The following is a 23,817-nucleotide window of genomic DNA, read 5'->3' as shown; positions in this document are numbered from 1 at the left end:
GCCTCCCTTCTCTTGAATTTGAGCCAGGCTTCACCACCCACAAGAAACTGTCATTACATACAGCTGAATTTTGAACTCCTTACCGTGAAAATTAGGCATGGTAGTAAAGCACTTAGCATGCGGATAAGTTTCCGAGCCATACAGCGTAGTTCCAAGACGCGCTTTGTGCCGGTGGGCGATCGGTGGGTCACCCGCCGGAAAATATTTCAACCGATTTAAAAAAAAAACATGCGCTTTACATCGGTTCCTGGCCTCCTGAGCAGGAATCCCGGGAGCATGAGGATTCCCTGGGACTAACAAGTGACTCCCAGGGGCGTGGCATACGGGATGTAGGAACGTTCGTGTTGAACGGCGTCCTTTTTTCTTCGCTCCATTTTCGGTATTTTTAATGCTTTGAGTTAGTCCGTTCATTTGTATCTCTTGTTACAGATTCTCGTTACATATTTTCTTGCACCTTGCCCACAAATGAATAGGCGAGGCGGTTCGTGGGCGGCTCCATCGGGTCTGGTGATGAGTCTCCAAGCAACTTCATTTCTGGGCGCCGTCTCAGGATCCCTCACGAACTGAAGCAAGCAGCTTTCCATCTTCCTGCCCGTCATTCGGCTGTGCGTATGTACCACACGGGAATCATTATTGTCCCATTTGGCGATGGAAATATGTACACGCGCCCATTTGGTTGTAACCAAAATGTCCCGGTGAATACATTGATGATATTCGCTTGCTTTGATGCGGATGCCCGAGATAGTTTCGCGTGTGGCCTGTTCAATTCACGACCAATGCCTTTCATTCTTACAATAATTTCAGTACTGTGTTCTTCCAGTATAACTTGGCCTGAGTGTCGCTATTGGGAACAAACTAGACATCATTGGCCCTGACTCCTATCTCCACTTCTAGGTAGTATTGTCCCCGAGGGAAAAAGTGGGCGAATGAGATGCTTTAAGTCTGTTGTTTTTTAGGTGGACTAATTAGCAATTGCACGTGTTTTAAATATGCGACCCTAGAAGCGAACGAATAAGAGGAATTCTAGCATTGAGCAAATCTTTATTGTCATTGTTGTCCAACTAAATTTCCTTCAACCAGCTAGTTCTAATAGGGTTCGCCGTGACGGGTGTAGTCCGCTTCCATTTAAGCCTCCCTTAGGCCAATGCCGCGGTGGTTAATCCATATGCAATAGAATCAAGTTGCATTTCCTCCTCAGGGTAACGTGGAATGAGGGATAACACCGCTTCATTGAAATCAGTGAAAAATGGCTGGATTGACAATGCCGCGCTTTCAAAGACAGGAGGATATGCACCAGAATATGCCCAGTCAATCAACCACACTTGTTCATGTTGATCTAAGATCAGGTTTCGAGGACTGATGTCGTTGTGTGTAAGGACAAACTTGGTAAAATGGAATGGCGGAATGTCTTTTGGGGCTTGATGCACACTTTTGCAGATATCTAGCTTGTGGTTAAACCAAGCTTCCATTTCAGCAGTGTCCATAAAAGGCCCCGCACTATAATCCGTGAAGAACCGACCCCGACTTGGTCCTCCACCAGTGGGACCAGGCTGTGAAAGCTCAATGGACTGCATCTCTTGGATTATTTCAGCAACCTGCGCAGCGATTTTCCCTTGAGTGTCACGGGATAGGCTGTTCCAGCTCTCATCCAGTGGTTGACCTGGGATAAAATCCATCACAATATACCCAGATGTACCAAAATATTGTGTATCATCTTTGACCTGAAATGAGCGATAGACTCTTGGGGCTCGAATGGTGGTTCTGGAAGCAATAAGATGAAGCATTTCCGCTTCACTAGCCATGACACTCCCGCCACCCTTCATGATCAAGGTCTCTGAAAGCCGCACAACTGTCGTTCCACCTAGCTGATGGAGGATAGGAGAACATGTGAGAAGAGTTGCCAGAGCCTCATCTGTGACGGAATTTAGGTCCTTTCCATCTAGTGGAAAAAATCCATCAGGGTCACGACTTTGTGGCTTGGTGTAGAGATGTCAGTAAATGGTATTCAACAGACTATGAATAAACATACATGGGCTATTGGGCGTATTGATAGTTCCATTTCAGTGAGATAGATGGCAATAAATGTGGGATTATTTCATAGGGACGACCCCCTTCAAGGGCTGCACAGGATTATAAAGAAACCCCGGGTAGAAGTTTTTCCGATCCAACATCTTATCTGTTGGCATTACCCGTAGCGTTCTGCCTACAAAAGCACCGGAATTGCCAACTAACCGGGGGGACTCTGACTTGCCACCGAGAGCCAATCGTGTTACGGACTGAAGCGTGCTAACGGAACTCCCGTTGTCATGGCTCTGGTCAGCCCTGGGCGAATGACGTGATTAATAATAGTAGACAGAATAGTTACAGATACTTGTGCATAATGGATTGCGCCATACCCCGATTCACTCGCCAGCACCGTAGGCGCTGTCAAAAATCTGACTGTGAGGCGTTTCTTGACTTTGTATGCGTTACTTACTGTAACAAGTGCTCAATACGTATTTCTGGGCGGGTCTGGGCGGTGGGGCAATGAGCGTGACAAATTTTGGTGTCGCAGAAAATTCGGGCCTTTTCGAAAGCATCGTTGAACTAGCACAATTGATCGACTCCCAAATAACCGGGCCTTACAATTTTTTGGTAAAAAATACCAGACCCTCCACAGGAGGGTCCGCCACCCACTTTGTAGTTGCACCTAAATTGTAGATTTTTTCTAGAATTCAACCTACCACATTCAACTATCAATTTCTCCATCACCATGCCTAAAGACAACGCCGAAATTGAGATTCAGATTGCTAAAGCAATGGATTCTTTATCCCAGCAATCTAAGCCCAATATCGCGAAAACTGCACGTGAATTCAACGTACCTGAGGGCCGGCTTCGGTATCGATGGAATGGTGGAAAATCCCTATTTCAACGCCAACCTAACGGTCGGAAGCTTAGTTCTGCACAAGAATCTGCTTTATGCCAATTCATTGATTACTTCGATCAAGCGGGCGCTGCAATAAACCAGTCACAAATCACTGTCGCCGCGAATTCAATCCTCGAAGAAGCGCATACCGATCCCGCAATTCCACCCCCTAAGGTCGGCGACCATTGGACTCATCGGTTCTTAAAACGCAATCCTCAATATTACCGACGTCGCCGACGAGCCCTCGATATTGAACGAAGCCGAGCAATGGATAAAGGGGTAGTAGAAAAGTGGTTTGAAGAATACACTCGGATCGTCGAGGAAAATGGCATCTTACCCGGCGATATCTACAATTTCGATGAGACTGGCTTTCAAATTGGTGTCGGTAAAGATCAATGGATCATTACTCGACAACCGAAGTGTAAAATCTTTAATGGCTCTGTCACAAATCGTGAATCTGTAACGGTGATGGAAGCAGTTTCGGCGGACGGTTTTGTCTGTCCACCACTTATTATTTTAAGTGGTAAACAGATGATGCTACGATGGTTTGAGGCTATTCAAACTAATGAATACCTTGCTGTATCCGATTCTGGATATATGACCGACGTCTTAGCATTTCAATGGATTCAAAGATTCCATGAATGGACAATTCATCGAACTCGTGGTGTTAAGCGACTAGTTTTATGCGACCGGTTTGGATCACATTTCACCCGGCAGTTCAGTGAATTTTGTGATAAGAATAACATTATTCTTTTCTTTTTATTGCCACATTCAAGCCACTTCTTACAGCCTCTCGATGTCGGTGTTTTCAGTGCTTATAAACATTGGCATAGTGAGGCTGTCGAGTCCGTAACAATGACCGGATGTCAGAAATTCACTAAGGAAGAATTCCTTCATGCAATTACCTCGATCCGGGAAAAAACATTTCGTTTACGCACTATCAAACTCGGCTTTCGGTTAACAGGTCTTTGGCCTATCAATTCTAAGTTAATTACTGAGGATTGGTTGATTATGACCCTTACCAATGACCATCGACACCATCAACAGGTAGCTCAGGCTATACAGACTTCAGCACCCCAAAACCACTGAGAAAGTGCAAAAACTAAGCTTAGCGCTTAAAGAGAGTGAAGCTCATTCTTCCCGCTACAAAAATGCACTCGCAAAGATCGCAAAAAGTGCTGAAATGCATACTGCTTTAGTGCATACATTACAGTCCGAATTGGATATGACTGTTGTTGTTCAGAGGTGTTAATTGTATTTTATTCTACAGGAAAAGATGAGGCTATATATACAACACGGAGCCAAGTTGATTGGAAATCAACTTGGTTGTCTGTATAGACATCTCGGAGCTAATTCCGATGGTGCGGCTTGCTTCCTGATCTGCACCAGCCTCATATCACAACATTCCCCCTCAGGATCGCTTTGCTAGCAGGGCGATACTGGAATTGCGCAGAGCAGTCAGGCCTCAGTAAAACCACTCAAAAAACCTTCGTGGGAAAATAAAGTGGAAAGAGCGCCCGCGCTGTCATGCATGTTGCTTTGGAGTCTCTGAGGCATCGACTCCTAAGAGACTACAGAATTTGGCAAAGGCCGTAGGTCCCAATGGCTTGGTGAGACCGTCTGCGGCCTGTTTCTCAGTTGGAATATATTGAAGCTCAATCTCGCCTGCATTCAGCACGGCTCGCTGATAGTGAAACTTCACATTGAAATGTTTCGTCCGTTTGTGGAATTCAGGGTTGCGAGAAAGAGCAATGGCGGACTGGTTGTCAGCCATGATGTTGGTGACCGGAGACCGATACAGTTGCGTTTCAGCCAGAAAGGTGCGGAGCCACTGCAGATGCAGAATGGCATTGTACTGTCCGATGTATTCGGCATGTGTCGTAGACGTGGCTACTTCCCCCTGTCTCTTGGACGACCAGGAAACTGGCGCACCTGCAAGTTGGAACACATAGCCGGATGTGGAGTATGCCCCGTCAGTGACGACGGAGCCCCCAAAGTCGGCGTCCGTGTACCCGATCAACTGCCCACTGCGGTAGGTGATACGATGAGACTGCGTGGCTTTGACATAGCGAAGCAATCGCTGCAGGGCGACTTGGTGGTGCGATTGCGGCTGAGACGTGAAGCGACTCAACAAGCCCAGCGCAAACGCAATATCCGGTCGCGTGCCAACCATCAGATACATTAGCGATCCAATGGCGGTCGCAAAACGCGCTTTTGCTTCCTCGTCCGGAAGTTCCTCGTCTGGACGATGATTCAGACTTTGTTTGGGATTCATCGGCGTAGACTTCGGCTGACAGGTCTCCATACCAAAGTCGGAGAGAATCTTCTGGATATACTGGTGTTGGTGGATAGACACAGACCCATCGGCGTGATAGTCGAACTCGATTCCGAGGAACGATCGCGGGGTGCCCAGATCGTTCAGTCGGAACTCCGCTTGCAAGGCTCGTTGCACTTGTTTGATTTCGTGGGTGTTTGCCGCAACAACGAGAAAGTCATCGACATAAACACAAACGACGCAATCCGGTTTGTAGAACACACAGTTGTCCGATTGGGCCATGGTGAAGCCATGAGAAGCCAGGACACGGTGGACGCAGTGGTACCAAATCCGCGGTGCCTGCTTCAGTCCGTACAGTGAGCGGCGCAGCCGGCATACGTACCCTGGCTCTTCGAAGCCTTCGGGCAACTCCATATAGATAGACGAATCGACGTCTCCATGAAGAAATGCCGTGACAGCATCGAATTGGTGGAGTTTCCATCCGCGCAACACGGTACTGGCGACAATGCAGCGGACGGAGTCCATCCTGGACACAGCAGCAAACGTTTCGTGATAGTCAATGCCATGCTTTTGCCGGTAGCCTTTGATAACCAATCGCGCTTTGCGCGTTCCGTTGGCCTTGGTCTTGAAGACCCATTTGCAGCCAATCACATGATCTCTGGCTGGGACGTCCTCTCGCCGAACCTTTTCCCATGTTCCGTGTTCGAGAAGCGACGCATATTCTTTCTGGATGGCGGCCCACCATTCCAGCTGGTCTGTGCCTGACACAGCTTCGTGAAAGGTCGCCGGGTCGACTTGTCTGGCCGGTGCGGTATTCAGTGTGCCTGCCGAGTACACCTTGCCTAGTGATTCCAGGAGACGCCGTGACGGTCTTCGTCTGCGACCATAGATCGAATATCCAAGATCCGATGTCAAGTTGGTTCCTTGTTGACTTGGATTGACCACTGGAGGTGTCTCATCTTCACGCTCAGATGGCATTTCCTCTCCCTCATTCGACGGAGGTAATGGCGATACAGGAGGTGTTGGCAGCCCGCTGGCTGACCTCGGCATTGATGGAAAGACAGGTGATGGAGTAGCGTTGTCCGGGAGGTCGTTGCCTGTTTCCCCCTCGATGAGTGGCGCCACTGGGGTCCTCTCATCGAACTCGACATCACGGGAAAAGACTGTCTTCCCTGAATGGTTTTCATACAGCTTGTACTGGTTCGGTTCACAGTACCCTAGCAATCGGCATTCGGATGACCGGGGTCCGAGTTTCGCTCGATGCTCTTTCGGGATCAATACCCAGGCACGGGAGCCAATGCGTCGCAGATGCGACAGCGAGGGCGGCTTTCCGTATAGTATTTCAAACGGTGTCTTCTACTGTAAAATCGATGCTAGAGCGCGCAGCTTCAGATAGACCACCATGTCCACAAGCTCGGTCCGCCAGGAAGGAGAAAGGTTCGCATCAGACAGGAGCGTGTTAATCCGCTCCCGGATAGTACGATTCGTGCGTTCCGCCAGTCCATTCTGTCCCTTGCAGTATGGCGGCGAGGTGTCAAACTCAACTCCCTGGATTTCGAGGTGTGTTCCGATCGGCAGGTATTCTCTCCCGTTGTCGGTGAGGAATCTCTTGATCTGGGCGCCGAACTGTCGGTGCACCCAGGCCTCAAAATGTCGGAACTTCTGGAGTGCTTCATGCTTCCATCTCATGGCATATGCCCACGAGCCACGAGAATAATCGTCATTAAAGGTGATCACGTACCTGGAGTTATCTTTGGCAATCGGCATCTCCATGATGTCCGAGTGGATCAATTCGAAAATTCTCGTTGAATGCAGACGTGGCCGTCTTGCGCGGGAGTTCCTCTTCTGATGCTGCTTACCCGACATACACGCTGGGCACTGCGGCGTTGCCAGCAGCTGCGCCTGCGTCAGCGGTCGGTACGGAGTGCCGGTCTGCCGGAGGACCGCCCTTAAGTCGCCCCGGTTCAGATGTCCCATCCGAGCGTGCCACAACGCTTCGGAGGCCTGGTCCACTCCTTTGCACGCATCTCCATCGAGTATCGCAGCTTCACCACCGAGTTCAGAGGTTGACGTTGCGCATTCTGCGTCACTTGACTCCTGAGGGTCGTCGACGTCCATGGCCACCGCCTGCGGTTCCAGGGAATCTGCATGGCCATGGGTCGCCGGCGCTCTCGCCAGTTGGACTCGCTCTCGAGATCTTCCGCTCACATGGCACCGCAGAATCAGCAGATCCTCCTCCGCATGGTAGGCGGTCCCCACGGTCCGTCCTCGGCGTTGCACAAAGACATTCTGTGGGTGCGCCACCACCGAGTAGCGGTCTCGTAACAGCTTCGGCACGCTGATCAGGTTCATCCCGACGCGTGGCGCGAAGTATACATTCTTTAACACCAGGGGTTGGTTGAACTTCCCCCGGAGCGTGAGCTTCACCGTACCAATCCCTTCGGCTTCCACTGGATCGCCCGCCGTGTCCAGGATCCACCGGGGTTGCGGTGCGTGGGTATAAAGGGTCGTCACCCTCGCCCTCACGATATTGATCCTCGGTCTCTTGGAAGCCGGCGGGCCCCGTCGATCTTCTCTCTGGCTTGATGGTATATTTTGTAAATCATTTCTTGGTGAGCCGGAAACACTCCGTTCAGTCTTCAGGGCATGGTCCCTAGACGACTGTCCTTCTCGCTGTTTCTTCCAGCACTGCGCGACCACATGGCCGCGCTTCTTGCAATAGTTGCATTTCTTGGCAGTCTGCTGCACCGTATTGACGGACGGGCCAGATGCTGCCTGCAAGGGTGTTGGAGCTTCTTTTCTCCGAACCGTCTGCTCAGCATTAGACAGGCGATTTCCGATCGTGGTCGGATTCACCGGATCCTTGTCATTCTGGATCGCATCCACAACTAGAATGTATTCCGGTCCGATCTGCGTCAATAAGATCGCAATGTGCGTTCGATCGCCAATGGATCCCGGCACGATAGCATTCAATCGATGTACGAGCAATCGTACTCGATCAACAAATTCGCGCGCGCTGCCGCAGCGCTCGCCAGTGGTTTCGCGAAGCTGGGCGAACAGCTCGCAAAATGTGGCGAGTTCCATCCGCCGGTACCGTTCTTCGAGTTCATTCCAGAGGTCCCGGGATGTCTCGAGTCCCGCGACATGAATGCTGATGTGGGGGGACAGATACCGGAAAATGGTGTGGTAGGCCTCAGCTTCGCGGCGCGACCATTCACGGTGGCGCTCGAACGCCTGGACCTCCACTTCGAGACGCGCCTCAATGGCGCGCTGTCTCATCGCCCCAGCGAGGTGTGGTTCCACCAAGGGGTGGATGTCTGCCGTAATAGGCTTGGCGTACTTGAACAGGCAGTCGGGGCGTTGGAGGTCGCCCGACACCACGTCCCAGACTTGCCTCGCTTTGAGGTAAGAGGTCATGAGACGTTTCCAAGTCGCGTAGTTGTCGCTTCCTGTCAGAGGCTCTATGGCTGTGACAGCTCGGTCAGGAGAGTCATGGACCAGAGCAGACATTGTGATGGCTGTGAAAGCGGGGTAGGTATATTAACAAGATAGTTAAGATGATTCTCAGATGAGTAAAGACGGCACCCGAGAGATTGCTTCCGGGCTCATAACCTGTTGTAGTTCAGAGGTATTAATTGATTATTTTCTCAGAGGGAGACACGAGGCTATATATATATACACAGTGAAGGCATCTACTTGCATCATGTATTTCTTCCACGCAGAAAGAACTGGAAGCTTCTTGATCTGCAACAGCCTCATATCACAACAGATTTACCAGTGGCCGCGAATAATACTATGCGTACAAGCAGAGTATATGAACAATTATATATGTCTTCCAAGGCTTTACTCTATCAAAGCGAGAAGAAGCGAGAGATCTAAGCTTCCCAAGTTGTACTCCTGTTATGAGGGGAGATGTATAGCAGCAACCAATAGGAAGTGACAAAAAGAGCCGGATCGGGCCGACTTCTCCACTTGAACCAGTTCACGGTAATCTACACCCTGCCCGAGTAAGTAGGACAATACGACTACTCAGTAGATAGCTTCATAATGTACTAAGTGGTCAACGGACATGAATTTTATAGAGATCACATCATATAGCACAACATTTTTTACCCCAAAATCACCCTCAAATGCATCGTATGAAGTTTCCTGGTCGCTTATTCCCAGGCGTTCATCGAGCAAAGTTTCCTACAACAATTGTCCGCTCGAAGTAGAATTCCCCTGGCATTTGTATATCGACTATAGAAAAAGCATGGCGAGTTAGTCAAACTGCTAAAAATTCTCATGTAAAAGCTATACATACCATGTCGATCATAGTGGGGCCTCCATACTTGATTAGCCAGTGGCGTCGCGTGTGGGTGATTTCCGGTAGTATACAAAGGTAGGGCCGTGATTGGGGTAGCTTTGTAATGCGAACAACGTCAGGCAATTTCTCAAGTAACGCGTTATGGGGTCATTACCTGTTTGCGGACTCGAATATCTCTTTATGTATTTCCAAATGGAGCAAAACAATGGTATCAAGGCAACAATTAGAGCAAAGATTGCGATGATAGCTTCGACAGATATGGATATGTTAGCTTAGTCAGTATCGAAGTAGCCAATGAAGGCGCTGTGTGCCCCAAAAATAATTAGAAGAGGGGGGAGCTGCATTGCGGCGAGTTTCATAAATCAGCCAAGGTAGAAGCCGAGTAGAGACGAGACTCCTGGAGCCTTGGCACCTTACATGTATCCATGGATGTATGTAGGCTGCAGTTTTGGGCTGGGAAGGTACTGTGACTTGGCTGACAGTCCTATTAGTATGGTGATGTTGGTACTGGTACCGTTCCACCTGAACATGTAGTATTATTGGCTAATGCACTCCGATCTCCATTAATGGGAAGGACCTGTCAAGCTCCTTACATAAACGGTGGTGGGCTTGTAACTTTCATGAAATAGATACGGTCGTTACTAGATTATATCATGTTCCAAACCAGATTCTCCCGTGTGTACTCAAAAAGTATTTCTCTGGCCCTACCAATACTGGAACAAGTATAAATTAGGTTAGCCCCTTGACTGTCAAATTGTATTGTCCTGCATGAACCGAGTTGAACAAGCCAGCGTTAAAATACATTAGGAAAACTTTGGTTGAGTTCGTTGAAAGAACAGCCCATCATGTCATGTTCATTGCGAACAGTAGAGTCAGACCCTGCGATCTGGTATTTGTCCTCTTTCTCTTCTTTTACCGTGCACGCAGCCTCCGTTTACACCCATTTATACAAAAGGCGCTCCTTTGCACCAACTCGAATATCGTGCCTGTGCTCCGAACCGTACAAACTCGGGTAGGAGAATGTCATTGGCTCGTACCATGTATTATCTTATCGCGCGTAGAGCTCACTATGTAAATGCCAGCTCACATCGGGTACTCAGAAACGTGCAGATGCCCCGTCGGCTCATAAGTACAGGATTTCTCCCCCTCTCTAGAGCACTCCGCTCTCGCCTTGGCACCTTTCTCCAAACGTCGAATTCCATGGCTCAAACAACCCAAAGCCCCACAACAGCGTGTGCCGAGTATATCGCTCTCAGCTCCTTTTTTCACCAGGTCCCTGCTCCAGTCGTTCGGAATGCGTATGATCGATTGTCAATCAACCAAGAATACGTTTTGCCATTTTCTAAAGAGCGTGGGCTAACCGAAGTTCTTGCCTTCCTGGCAAAAACCAAGGATGGGTGGGATCATATACCGGCTGTCTGCGTTAAACAGGACTCATCTGGGACAACCTTAAATGTCATCCTAGCTATCAACAAAAGAACCTATGCCGATGGGGATCACATTCTACAAAGATTGAAAACAAGCTTTGAACAAGTATTCAGAATACTTCATGACTCAGAATATGGTTGGTCCTTCCTCATTTCCATATCATGATGAGCTCTAACCATTCTCCAAAAATTATAGATAAGTCCGAGCTCCATAGAAAACTTTTGATGTCAGTCATCTCAATGTGCTCATCACGGGTACTATGTCGGTTGCGACTCGAGCGGAAGGCATCTAAGAGGCCTATTCAAGATCTATTGAAAGAGGCCATATTCAGTATTCGACGGATCAAGACTCAGAAGCTTCACAGCGAGGATTTATCGTTCACATCGACATTATTCATATCAGAGGCAAACAAAGTCATACAGCTGGTTGTTCGATGGTTGAAGCACCAGACTCTGGATGAGCTGGGTGATCTTGTGGAAGGAATACATCACTTGCAACAAACAGCACCACGTTTTCATGAGTTGTTGAACATAATCTCGAACAATGACATGGATCCGTCCTCACGATCCAGTTTTCTGAACATCATCAGAAAGGTCTCAAGATACTGGGAAGCCGCTAGGAAACTGTACCGAACGGCCAAAAAATTTCCACTGGTCCGAAACATGAGAATTCAACTGGCAAACCTACCCCAAAAGGCATTTGAAGGTCAAATACACTCCAGCAAGTTTCCGGACCTATGTACTTGTCTATCCAAGCTTGGATTGACTAAGGGGCAACAGGATGTTCCCCAGTTGTGCCAAAATTTGAAACTCGATCAAAAAGCTGCACGTACCAGGTATGAAGAAGCTCAGAAAGCTATCTCAGCGTCCAAGATTCATGCCGAAATTCAAATTGTTGCCTTTTGCGAAATGCATGTTCAAAAGCCATTTCCACGAGTTGTTAGTTCAAGCAAAGATGCATGCTTTCTTTGCGACACATTCATTCAGCTATACGGACGAATGCATACTCCGAGAGCCCATGGTCGGCTATATCCCGGCTGGAGACTCCCGAGTCTACCGGAATTTGGAGCCCTCCAGCAGAGATTTAATGAAAGGCTAGACGAAAGTCTTCGACACAATGTTTCACTAGGCCTAGCTCAAGGGAAACTGCCCGTTCATCCGTTTCCGAATGAAAGCAACTTGCTTACCTTGTCGGACTCTTCAACAACTGTGAATTTACTGGAGCTCGTGTCAGAGAGCTCAGAGGAACGAATGAATTTGATTGACTCGTCCAGTACCTTGTCGCAAGATTCACCCAGATACGGCCCTTCATTGGCACTGACCCGAGATTCAAGCACTGCGTGCTCTTTGAATAATTTCGTCGAGACCGTTTACTTGGCCAAGGGAGAACTAATCAATGATTCTGTCAGATTTAACAGACCTTTCCGTCTTTATATCGCAGAATCGCTTGAAGTGCATCTCGGATTAGAAAATCAATCAACTTCTGGGACTAAAAAAGGATCCTTAGGCTATGGTATCAAAAGGCTTACGGTTGACAACTTCCAATACATGAGAGAGAAATGTCCGGTTGTTGATGTGCAGCAGCTGGATGGTGAAGTCTTGTTTAAGTTGTCTGAAGATAATTCGTTTTGCCTTGCCGCTGGGGATGTGGTATTGAAAATTAATACCCAAGGATGGACCAACGACGAATAAATAGGACGCACCTCGCCAGCTACTACGTACCGCTCCTGCAGAACGAGAAAAGAAATTAGGTATTGAGGACCTGGGATATCGCGTTGAGCCATTTTGAAGAACCAGTAATTTTTTCTAGCCTCGCTATGATTTCTTTGTTTTTAAACAAAACATTACAACATTTAATCATAAAGAGATATAGACACCCCTTAAAAAAACGGCACATTTTGTCAGCTCGTCTTATTAAAACCGTCAGAAGCGACGCCTTCAATTATCTATTTGCTTCAATATGAAAGGACGGTCAATAAACAATCTGCGGGGCAGATGGTGTTCGGTGGAGTCCAGCCACTAAGTAGATACTGTTGTGATGTTTGACCTAATGTGGAATGTCATGGAAATGCACGGTCTTTCATAGTCACTAGTACATCTCCGCTTCTCATTCTCCAGCATCCGAGTTACGGAAACATAGTCTCTCTGCCTTCAGGCATGGAGGATGTTCAGTTCTGTAGTTCAGACCAAACAGTAGTATCGAAGGCCTGCAGTGGGGTGTTCACGGTTTATTTTGATGCATACCTTTCCCGGTGGAGAGCGACTGGGTTCGTTTCCGAAGCTTCATATACACACACACACACAATTCATTAACGCCCGGCGGCTGAACCGAAAGGGCAGCTATCACTGATCTAAATATACATGCTTTAGCTAATACTGTGTCACCTTGGAGCCCATACCAGATTCCTTTCAGTTTATGTCATCTCGGCTTTCAATCTCACAGCTGGTCCCTGTGGGTTAGTATCGTTCAGTAGACTAGCTTGAAGACGCTTCTTCAAGTGTTCAACATCCTATCCTCGGTAGTTGAAGCGCGTCTACCGTCTGTCACAAGGTGTTGGGGGTTAGTAAGAAGAGCTATTTTACCACTTCGTCGGCAAGGCCAAGTGGCGTCAAGTCGGCCCGTAGCGATGGCAAACCGTATCGAGGCTCGCACTGCTTCCAAATCGGGCGTCCAGTCCTGGTCATCGGACGGTGACTTTCCACCCAGAAAGAAGGACATGTTACTTCGATGAGTGTGGGTACATTGCAGCATTTGCGTCCGGTGTGCGGTCCACTTCCGACATCGAAACAGGAAATGGTCCACGGTCTCTCTTGCCTGTCCACATGCACATTGATCTGTCTCGGCGGCGTTGATTCGAAAGAGATATCCATTGAGTCTTGCCATGCCCGTGCGGAGCTGAGCCAGCACGCTTGCTTCTTTCCATGATAATCGGTCATACAGCTGTCGCGTGTGTTTCCCTGGAAGTGCGGCATCCACTCGTTTGGAATGCCTCCCTATGTTCTCGGGCAGCTCCCTGCTGGGAACCGCTTGGGACCGAGCAATATTCAGAGTTGTCGATTTCATCCTGGGGACCTGTCCTTGCGGAATGGCATCTTCTTGCGTTGCGGCTCTGGCCTGTTATTTCGCCAGACCTAGCAGTTTGTTATCTTCGCTAGTGGGGATCCACCGGATGCTGATCCGATTTCCATTTCTCTGCAGTCATCTCATCAGCTTGTAAATTTGGCAGACAAATTCCTGACCCGACTGTTGTCGAGGGCTCTTCAGCGTGAGAGCCGCCGCTTTGTTACTCGTGAGCAGTTTAATCCTGTAGTCTTTCAATCCCACGAACGACTTCAGTGTATGCGCCATTGCTGCTAGCTCCGCGGAGAATGGATTTTGCTCTATTCTTGCGCCCAGCGTAATGGAAAAGGCCCTCAATTTCACTTTCCGGTAGCGAGGTGGTTGCTTTTCGATCGTCACCCCGAATCCAACCAGCTCATTCCGCGCCGAGCTGCTGAATGCGACCTGCATTGACCCGCCGGGTACATCTGATGTCTCGAGAATGGCCTCATCATCAGTTTGCATGCGTGCTTCCCATGGTGCCAGCGTAAACGGATTGATGGTTTCCAGCGATTCCATCTCGATGTTTTTCATCGCGTCCGCTACTTGGTATAGTGGTGAGCGGTGGTATCTCCTGAACTTCCTGATCCGGTCTGTATTTCTGCGAAGAGGATTGGTTTCCGGTAGCGTGTGTATGTCTGTCCACATCTTCACGGCCCGTCTCCAGAATCGCTGCTGTGCAGCGGCAATGTGGGCCTCGGCCTCAGCCACGCTGGTCGCAACTGTGAGGAAGGTCCCCACGATCGCTTGTGCTCCTACCCTTTGGACTCGAACTCGATTGATCGTTCCCATGTTCTGATTCTTGAAAGCGTGCATCCAGACATTTGAGGCATAATCAACTACTGGGGCCACCGTCGATGAGAACAACTGCCGTGCTGTCGCTGGGGACAGACCTCGGAGTCGTCGGAGCTCCATTGCTGCCTCCAGACCTTTGGACGCTGCTCTCGCGATATGCTCTTTGTACTTTAGTCTCGTGTCCATCAAAACCCCCAGGATCTTGACCTTCTCTTTGGGCTCAACGCTTTGCCCTTTGATGATAAAGGGCTCCTGTTCCAGTTTGTAGGTCTTAGGGGCGAAGTGTATAATAGCTGTTTTCTCCGCCTCAAAAGTCGCCCCGCTCCTGCTTTCCCATTTCAGTGCGTGCGTGATTATCGCTTCAATTCCTTCCCGGTTGCTTCGAGCGGTTGGCCCGGTCACCCATGCGGTAAAATCATCCACGAAAGCAATTGCTCCTCCCTGGCTGTCGATCTGTCTCTGCACGAGGTCTGCGTTGAAGAAGAGAAATAGGATCGGGGACAGGGGTGAGCCCTGAGGCAACCCAGCCTGTGGAAGGGTTTGAATCTCAGACTCCTGCCCATTGATCTGGATGGTCGCTGTTCGTTCCGAGCAGAACGCCTCGATCCACCGGAGCAGCGTTTCTGGTATCCCCCGCGCCTTCATCCTCTGGAGTAGTCGTTCTTTACAAACCCCATTGTAGGCCCCTTTGACATCGAAGCTGACCAAGCTCAACACCCGTCGACCGCGCCACGCCGTATAGATTTGCTCTTGCAAGAGCAGGAGTGCCTGCTCCGCGGACCGCTGCTTTCGGGCCCCGAAGTGGCTGGTCGGAAGCAGGCCGTGGGTCTCCACGGCGTGTGAGATCCTTTCTGCCACCACCGATTCCAGGATCTTGCCCAGTGTCGCGAAGAGTGAGATCGGTCTCCATGCCTTGGCAGTGGTGTAGTCTTCCTTGTTTGGTTTTCTCAGCGGGATGATCTTTGCGTGTCTCCACTGTCTTGGCAGTGTGCCATCTTCCAACGACGCTTGGAAGAGATCAAGGACCCGGTGCTTGACCGCGGGCCATGTCATTTTCCACACTATTGCCGGTAGGCCGTCCTCGCCCGGTGCCTTCCAAGACTTCGTTGCGAGCAATTGCCGCTCTACCTCTTCCATGGTGATGGGCGGCATCTCTACCGGTGCTCTTTGTGGTCTTGTTCCTTCATCTTCAATGTTTTTCGGCAGGGGCGGGAAGAATTTGGTCAGGAGTTCTTCTGCCTGCTGCTTATGATCGGCGGTAACCGTTCCATCTGCTTTGAGGAGCTGCGGTACCTTCCCGAAGGCTGCGTCGTCTCCTGACTTCAGGTACTTAGCGGCTTTCCATATGTTATCGTTGTTCGCCAGAAACTCATTCCAGTGCTTCTTCTTTTGTTTCCGTATTGCGTCGTGGTATTGTTTCGCTACACTCGCGGCCATGTTCAAGTATTAATTTGTATTACTAAGTTAGGCACGCTTGATAATACATTATAGAGGTAGCAGCATGTCTACCTACATAGACCCTCTACCTTGCATCCCCTTCGATCCTCATCCGCATCCTTCACGGGGCACAGCCAGTTCAGCAAGTCAATACCAGTTTGCACCTTAAGCCTACTTCCATAGCGGCCTTGAAGACTCCATCCTCGATAGCCATCTTCAAAATCCTATTCTCTCAGTAGACCGACACGCGCGTCCGTCCTCTCGAGCCATATAGAAAGTGTCGTATCTGCAGTCCGCACACCCAGTCTTCCGTCGCTTCCATTATATGCTGCGCCCCACGGATTGTCAAATCCATTTCGCGCTACCTTGTAAGATCTCTCTGACAAGGCGGACCGTGTCTCGCAGGAGTTTGCCCAGTTGTATCCTCTCTGTACCCAGAACAGCCAAGCAACACAGTGTTGCCCCTCCTACTAACCAAAGTACCTCGTCGTTCTCTGTGTGGATTCAAGCATGCTGGGTTGTGCCGTGTCGTTCGTGGTTTTGCTTTTGACTCTGTCGTTCGTGTATCCTCAGACCCAGCGACATCCTCCTTTCAACAGAGCAGCCCGAGAGCACCCCAAGGGTGTCCTATCCCACGACCCTAGTGTCCACTGATTGTAGGATCGGTTTCGCAGTCGTGTGTCGGGTGGTTTTCAAAGTGTTCCCTTGTCGCCTGTGCGTGGGGTCAGGGCCCCTGACCCCTGAGCTCTCGCTCCCGCCGTAGCCCTAGCCAGCGGACAGTGCTGGCCAGTGGTGACTCTTCTTAGCTCTGCAAATACCTCCCAGGCAAGGCATTCACAGGTTCCCAGCCGGCACCACGGGGAGGTGAGAGTCGTCGCCAGCCATTACCACATACACACACACACAATTTATTAACGCCCGGCGGCTGAGCCGAAAGGGCAACTATCTCTGATCTACTATACATGTCATAATATATGCAGTGCTGTGTCTCCTCAGAGCCCATACATAAAGCCTTGCAATATATGTCATCTCAGATGTCCGTATCGCAGCGGATCCTCGTGGGTTAGTAATTTTGTTAATAGGCTGGCTTGAAGGCGCTTCTCCAAGTGTTCAACATCCTATTTTCGGCAGTTGAAGCGCGTCTACCATCTGTAACACGAGGTGGTTGGTGGGTTAGATCGGCGAAAGGGGGGTGATTTATGTTCGTCGGCATGGTTAGGTGGCCTCGAGTCGGCCCGTGGCGATGGCGAATCGTATTGAGGCCCGTACCGCCTCTAAGTTCGGCGTCCACTTCTGATCATCGGAAGGCGACTTTCCTCCTAGGAAGAAGGATATATTTCCTCGGTGGGTGTTGATACATTGTAGTAGTTCCGTCCCGTGCGCCGTCCATTTTTGACATCGAAATAGGAAGTGCTCCACGGTCTCTCTCGCTTGTCCACACGCACACTGGTCCGTGTCTGCTACGTTGATTCGATAGAGATATCCATTGAGTCTTGCCATGCCGGTTCGGAGTTGAGCCAGCACGCTCGCTTCTTTCCACGATAATCGGTCATACAGCTGCCGGGTGTGTTTGCCTGGGAGTGCTGCATCAACTCGTTTTGCGTGTCTCCCTACGTTCACTGGCAGGTCATTGCTGGGGACTGCTTGGGACCGTGCGATATCAGTGTTGTTGACTTCATTCTCGGGACGCGTTCTTGCGGGAGAGCATCTTCTTGTGTCGCGGCTCTGGCCTGTTCTTTAGCCAGACCCCGCAGTTTATTGTCTTCGCTCGTTGAGATCCACCGGATATTGATCTGGTTTCCATTTCTCCGTAGCTTTCTCATCAACTTGAACACTTGGCAGACGAATTCCTGGCCTGACTGTTGTCGAGGATTCCTTAGTGTCAGAGCCGCCGCTTTGTTGCTCGTGAGCAGCGTAATCCTGTAATCTTTATGTCCAACTACCATGTTCAATGCATGTGCCATCGCTGCTAGCTCCGCAGAGAACGGATTTTGCTCTGCTCTTGCACCCAATGTGACGAAAAGGGTCTTCAGTTTCAGTTTTCGATACCGAGGTGGCTGCCTCTCGATCGCTACCCCAAATCCGACCAGCTCGTTCCGTGCTGAACTGCTGGCTGCGATCTGCATTAACCCGCCTGGTACGGTCGGTGACTGCGGAGTTGCTTCAACGCCAGCCTGTACGCGTACTTCCCATGGTGCCAATGTGAACGGATTGATGGTTTCCAGTGTTTCCATCTCAATGTTCTTCAGCGCGTCTGCTACTTGATACAGCGGCGAACGATGGTATCTTCTGAATTTCTTGATCCGTGCTGTATTCCTGCGGAGAGGGTTGGTTTCTGGCAGGGTATGTATGTCCGTCCACATCTTCACGGCTCGTCTCCAGAAACGGTGTTGAACAGTGGCAAGGTGGGCCTCCGCCTCTGCTACACTGGTCGCAACTGTGAGGAATGTTCCTACAATCGCCTGCGCTCCTACCCTTTGGACGCGGTTGATCGGCCCCATGGCCTTATCCTTGCATGCGTGCATCCAGACATTGGACGCGTAGTCCACGACCGGCGCCACCGTCGATGTAAATAGCTGCCGCGCTGTCGCTGGGGATAAACCCCGAAGTCGTCGAAGCTCCATCGCGGCCTCCAGGCCCTTGGATGCTGCCCTCGCATTATGTTCCTTGTACTTGAGCTTCGTGTCCATGAGGACGCCCAAGATCTTGACACGGTCCTTGGGCTCAACGGTTTGTCCCTTGATAGTGAAAGGTCCCTGATCCAATTTGTAAGCCTTGGGAGCAAAGTGTATGATGGCTGTTTTGTCTGCTTCAAAAGTCGCTCCGCTCCTTTTCTCCCAGTCGAGCGCTTGATTGATAATTGGTTCAATGCCTTCCCGGTTGCTCTGGGCGGTTGGCCCGGTCACCCATGCGGTAAAATCATCCACGAACGCCATCGCTCCGCCCTGGCTGTCGATCTGTCTTTGTACGAGGTCTCCACACGTTCATACAGTACGTCCCGAAACCGGTGAAACCACTACACTCTTTGATTGATTTTCCTGGCCCTTGTGCCAAGACACATTAGTCTACATTTGGAGTTCTTCCGGTAGTCACGTGCGTATTATTTCGTACGTATATTACATAGTAATCTGAAACATGTATTACCTTGTAATTTTAATACTATTGACACCTCCATGCCCCTCCTCCGAAGAAACTTTCCTCGGGAGGCGCACTTAAAAATCTATCACGAGGGGTCCAACCAAGATGGCTCCAAACCTAGCCCCTTCCAAGCATGAGCTTATCTATGACATGATCCACAGTGGCGAACTATCTATAACTAAGATGGCACAGGCCGCTGGTTGCAACAAGAGCACCATCTCGAGAATCTCTTCCAATATAAGAATGTTTGGCAGCGTCAAAGCACCGCCAATTAAAGGCGGACGACCCCGTAGTATCACTCCAGTTATGCTCGAGGCTTTGTGCGACCATCTAATTGAAAAGCCTGCCTTATATCTGGACGAGATGGTGATTTTTTTGTGGGACGAATTCGCTCTCCAAGCAACGAAATCGAGCATCAGTCGCGCCCTTGAGTCCAAAGGCTGGTCAAAGAAGACCGCTCGGGTCAAGGCACGAGAACGCAACCTTGACCTTCGGGACGAATATCACCATTTTATCTCGGACTTCAAGTCTTACCACCTTGTCTATGTCGATGAATCTGGATGTGATAAAAGGATAGGCTTCCGGCGAACGGGTTGGTCCCCCCTTGGTACCGCACCGGTTCAAGTGTCAAAATTTCATCGTGATCAGCGTTATCAGATTCTACCTGCGTATGCGCAAGACGGAATTGTTTTGTCTCGAGTGTTCAAGGGTTCAACTGACGCATTCGTCTTTGAGGAATTTATCGAGCGGCTTCTCCAGCACTGTGGGAAATGGCCCGAGCCAAAGTCTGTGCTGGTGATGGATAACGCATCCTTTCATCGCTCGGACAGAATTAAACAGATCTACTCGGAAGCTAGCGTAAAGCTAGTGTATTTGCCTCCATATTCTCCTGACTTGAATCCTATTGAGGAGTATTTTGCTGAGCTGAAGGCCTTTATCCGGCGTAAGTGGCAATCCTACGAAGAAAATCCAGCGCAAGGATTCGATAACTTCCTTGAATGGTGTGTTGACGTTGTTGGTGCGAGGGAGAAAAGCGCGGAGGGGCATTTTCGGCACTCTGGCCTAGCTGTAGAGAGAGGTACAGCGCTACTACGGCAGCAGAGTTCGGGACTAACCCCACCGGCTAACTAGAACGAATTCGTTTATGGGAATTATTGCGAATCATGTTGTATTATGAGCTTCTGCAACATTCAGAGATACAAAATGCATATATTCTTCGATATGTCAATGTCATCGTACCAATCTCTAATGCACTGATAGAATATCTAACCACCCGCCAAGTCGTAAGCCTGTAAGATATCCCAAATGTGTCGATCCATCTTCTCTGACATCTAGCTCCTCCATATCACGAAGAACCCGCTCAGTATATTCGCCAGCGCCGCTAAGTTTCATAATAAGTGCGATGGCGCGGTGGACATCAAGAAGCCGGGGGGATGGCGGATCTACCGTGCGATGAGGACTTAGGGTAAGCGATCGTGTGACGGGAAACGAGGGGTTACGTAAGAAAGGACTGCGTTCTGTCGAGTCAATCCTGTACTTGTGTCGTGTGCCAGTGGGTTCGAAATATATCTTGAATTCGCCGAATAGCCGGTGGTAGTTCAGCGTTAGAGTGAGGGCGTTCATGGGACTGTCGATTTTTGGTCCATCAATAAGTTATTCCGGGATCAAACATGTCCAAGATCCGGAGAGCATTTTTCTTTGGATCGCTCTAGGCAAAACTTTAGCACCATCAAAATATCAATCCCAATAACCGGACATACCAAATCGGTTTCACCAGAAGCTACCGTCGTCAGACAATGAGGGAGAATGTGGGCAACCTCCAAGTATTGAAATTGATCACTGGGCTCATCCTTCAATGGGTTCCCGTCATCATCAGCACAAGATTCCGCATTCTCCTCGAAACGCTTTCTGGCTGCTGCTCTATCGAATTTCCGAGACACTACACAGCGGTGGCGGTCGCGCATAAGACATTTCTGTCGTAAAACAGATACACGCTGCCTCGTGCCGGTCGGTGTTGAGCTCTGCAGCGAAGATAACCACGTGGGCGTTGGTTGTGGTGTCTTGACTGATGATGCTCTAACTGCAATTGTGCATTAGCATATACTCAATGGATATCAAGCAATATGTATATGTAAGGAATTAACGAACAGGGAAGGAGAAAAATTTCAACGATATGCTCAGCAAACTTTTCTAAGCCTCCGTGAAGCTTGTTTATTTGTTCTGGTTCCCATGAAGAAAATCCCTCGAAGAATACCAAGGCGTGGGTAATATCAGAATCAACGGCATGTCCTTCATCAGAACGCAGGTCCTCATAGGTGTATGTGAGGAAGAAAGTCATAAAGGTATCCGGCGATGTAACGTGCTCGAGAGTAGCCTGGATTATTTACGGCAGCACTGTTCTGGTAATGATACTTGAGTCACTTTTATTGTAACGTAATATTGTAGAGCCATATGGAATCGCTTTTGCAGATCTGGTTCGCAAACGTAACTAAAAACCAAATTCAACGACGCCATCCCAGCTTGGAATTGGAAGACCCCTTCTCGCAAGCTCGTCTCTTTTTTCAGCTCTCGTTTGGCCACAGAATTTTCCCCAATCGGCATACAAAGCTAAGTCCGCAACCGAAATCCTAGTCAAAGAATTCTGTTCAGGCTGAGCTTCAATGAAAGCTTCCGAAGCACTGGATAGATTTTCGGTAGCAGGAGCCCCATGTGGATGTAAATGGGCATTAGGCCAACCTTCCACGGAAGATGCGTCGGGAATAATCCATTCCTCGACAGGTTCTTCAGGGGCAGGCTCTTCGAGGGCAGGCTCTTCGAGGGCAGGCTCTTCGGGGGCAGGCTCTTCGGCGACAGGCCATTCCTCGACAGGCGCTTCGGCGACAGGCCATTCCTCGACAGGTTCTTCAGGGGCAGGCTCTTCGGCGACAGGCGCTTCGGCGACAGGCCATTCCTCGACAGGCGCTTCGGCGACAGGCCATTCCTCGACAGGTTCTTCAGGGGCAGGCTCTTCGGGGGCAGGCTCTTCAGCGACACATCTCCCATTAGCCCATAGTACTTTTCAGAGTTCGTTGATCAATATTCTTTGAGAACAGCGTTGCGGGGCTCTCACCGTCTGTCAATGCATCATCCGAAAGGTTTACCGCTAGCATATCAACCACCATTTTCATCACAGTGTTATCAAACTGATGATCATGACCAAGAGTACTATAAAGCTCTGCCAGGTTGTTGTTTGGATTTCCAAGCTTCAGCCGCAGCAAATGACTTTTGATGTAATTCGGGAGCCAAGTCTCGCCTTCAGGAAGGGTCGAAAACACATCCCTTGTTAGGCGAAGTACGTCACGCAGAGACAGTTCTTTACCGAAGTGCTCAACGTAATGTTTAGCAAGGCATTCGAGACCCGGAATCTCACACTTTCTGGATGCATGGTAAACCAGGATGCTTCTTCTGTACTCTCCTGCGATGCCGCACGTGTCAATATCGGGTGGCGAGAGTATCGTCTCGTAGTTCCCTGAATAGAAGAAATGCACCAAAGTATGGCCGGCATCTTCGTAGACATCCGGCAATGCAATTTCTGAAGTCAAGAACGATTGTTGTTGAAGCTGTGGGCATTTGCAAAGATATTCCTCCGGAAGCTTATACCGCTTGTTCCCAATCACAAGGGTAATGAACGGCGACTCGTAGGGTCATTTCAAAGATCAGAATGAATGCAACACCAAAGAGTTCAAAGGGCTTACGAAGAAAATGGTTGATTATAATCAATCTTCGAAGATCTCAGGACCGGTGTCGTAATTTTGGATCCCATTCGCATCTTGGAACTCTTGGTTTTCTTTTTTGGTGCCATGTTAACAGTAACGTTAGGCAATATTGTTGAAACGAAACTGAATGAGTAGAGATTATGAGAAATCGAAGACAAAATTTCCTAACACCCTTTTATATTAGCCCGAGAGAAGGGAGGGGAAATGCAAGTATGAGTTGTTCTGCAAGGCTTGCGAGACACGTCAGATGTACAGGAAAGGGGGTTTGGTACATTCAGCTTCTTTCGGCCATCTGAGACGTGGTAAAGGACTGGCTTTTGATCATATCACGGATCAGATGAAACTTCGAAGTAAGAAGCCTAGCAACCAAGTGGTTTCGCCTGCTCTTAGATACTGACATCTCAGGCATGTGCGTGGCTGCAGTGGCAACCTCCCTCCGGCGATTGAGGGGCTTACGACGTAACAGACAGAAATAGGGATTGCATTGTACAGCCAATTGCGTGTAAGATACACCTAGCGGTGTCTTACTACTGTATTATAAGATGTCGAATACTAAGATTGAATACATGGTGGAAACAGGGTATTTTGACGAACTGAGGGAGTGGTCAAATACCACTAGGACCCTTTGGGACAGGCTTATTCATCGTTCGCCCAATTCCCCCTAGTATTTGTACGGTAT

The 23,817-nt window shown here is 49.4% G+C and overlaps 5 protein-coding genes across 5 annotated transcripts; 1 reads left to right on the top strand and 4 right to left on the bottom strand.

Annotated features, from left to right (window-relative positions):
• Nucleotides 1-1,136: 1,136 nt before the first annotated feature.
• On the bottom strand, nucleotides 1,137-2,059 carry N7471_013902 (aminoglycoside phosphotransferase family protein; the record flags this gene model as incomplete). Its single annotated transcript, XM_057286620.1, has 2 exons — nucleotides 1,137-1,976; nucleotides 2,030-2,059. The coding sequence occupies 2 exons, from the start codon at nucleotides 2,057-2,059 to the stop codon at nucleotides 1,137-1,139; spliced, it is 870 nt and encodes a 289-aa protein (XP_057129099.1).
• An 8,627-nt stretch (nucleotides 2,060-10,686) lies between these two features.
• N7471_013901 (nucleic acid/nucleotide deaminase domain-containing protein) lies at nucleotides 10,687-12,605 on the top strand (the record flags this gene model as incomplete). The annotated part of the gene is made up of 2 exons (XM_057286619.1): nucleotides 10,687-11,050; nucleotides 11,110-12,605. The coding sequence occupies 2 exons, from the start codon at nucleotides 10,687-10,689 to the stop codon at nucleotides 12,603-12,605; spliced, it is 1,860 nt and encodes a 619-aa protein (XP_057129098.1).
• Nucleotides 12,606-14,112: 1,507 nt separating this feature from the next.
• N7471_013900 (RNA-directed DNA polymerase) lies at nucleotides 14,113-16,245 on the bottom strand (the record flags this gene model as incomplete). The annotated part of the gene is made up of 1 exon (XM_057286618.1): nucleotides 14,113-16,245. One exon carries the CDS (start codon nucleotides 16,243-16,245, stop codon nucleotides 14,113-14,115), a length of 2,133 nt encoding a protein of 710 aa, XP_057129097.1.
• Nucleotides 16,246-20,628: 4,383 nt separating this feature from the next.
• On the bottom strand, nucleotides 20,629-21,721 carry N7471_013899 (HNH endonuclease signature motif containing protein; the record flags this gene model as incomplete). Its single annotated transcript, XM_057286617.1, has 4 exons — nucleotides 20,629-21,010; nucleotides 21,054-21,091; nucleotides 21,144-21,463; nucleotides 21,532-21,721. 4 exons carry the CDS (start codon nucleotides 21,719-21,721, stop codon nucleotides 20,629-20,631), a joined length of 930 nt encoding a protein of 309 aa, XP_057129096.1.
• Nucleotides 21,722-22,014: 293 nt separating this feature from the next.
• On the bottom strand, nucleotides 22,015-23,070 carry N7471_013898 (uncharacterized protein; the record flags this gene model as incomplete). The annotated part of the gene is made up of 3 exons (XM_057286616.1): nucleotides 22,015-22,061; nucleotides 22,493-22,982; nucleotides 23,023-23,070. The coding sequence occupies 3 exons, from the start codon at nucleotides 23,068-23,070 to the stop codon at nucleotides 22,015-22,017; spliced, it is 585 nt and encodes a 194-aa protein (XP_057129095.1).
• Between the last annotated feature and the right edge of the window lie 747 nt (nucleotides 23,071-23,817).

The sequence above is a fragment of the Penicillium samsonianum genome (assembly GCF_028829775.1).
Source record: "Penicillium samsonianum strain IBT 33392 chromosome Unknown utg000010l_segment0_segment0, whole genome shotgun sequence".
Taxonomy (NCBI): domain Eukaryota; kingdom Fungi; phylum Ascomycota; class Eurotiomycetes; order Eurotiales; family Aspergillaceae; genus Penicillium; species Penicillium samsonianum.
Note: the sequence above shows the minus strand (reverse complement) of the source record. Positions and strands in the feature narration are given on the sequence as shown.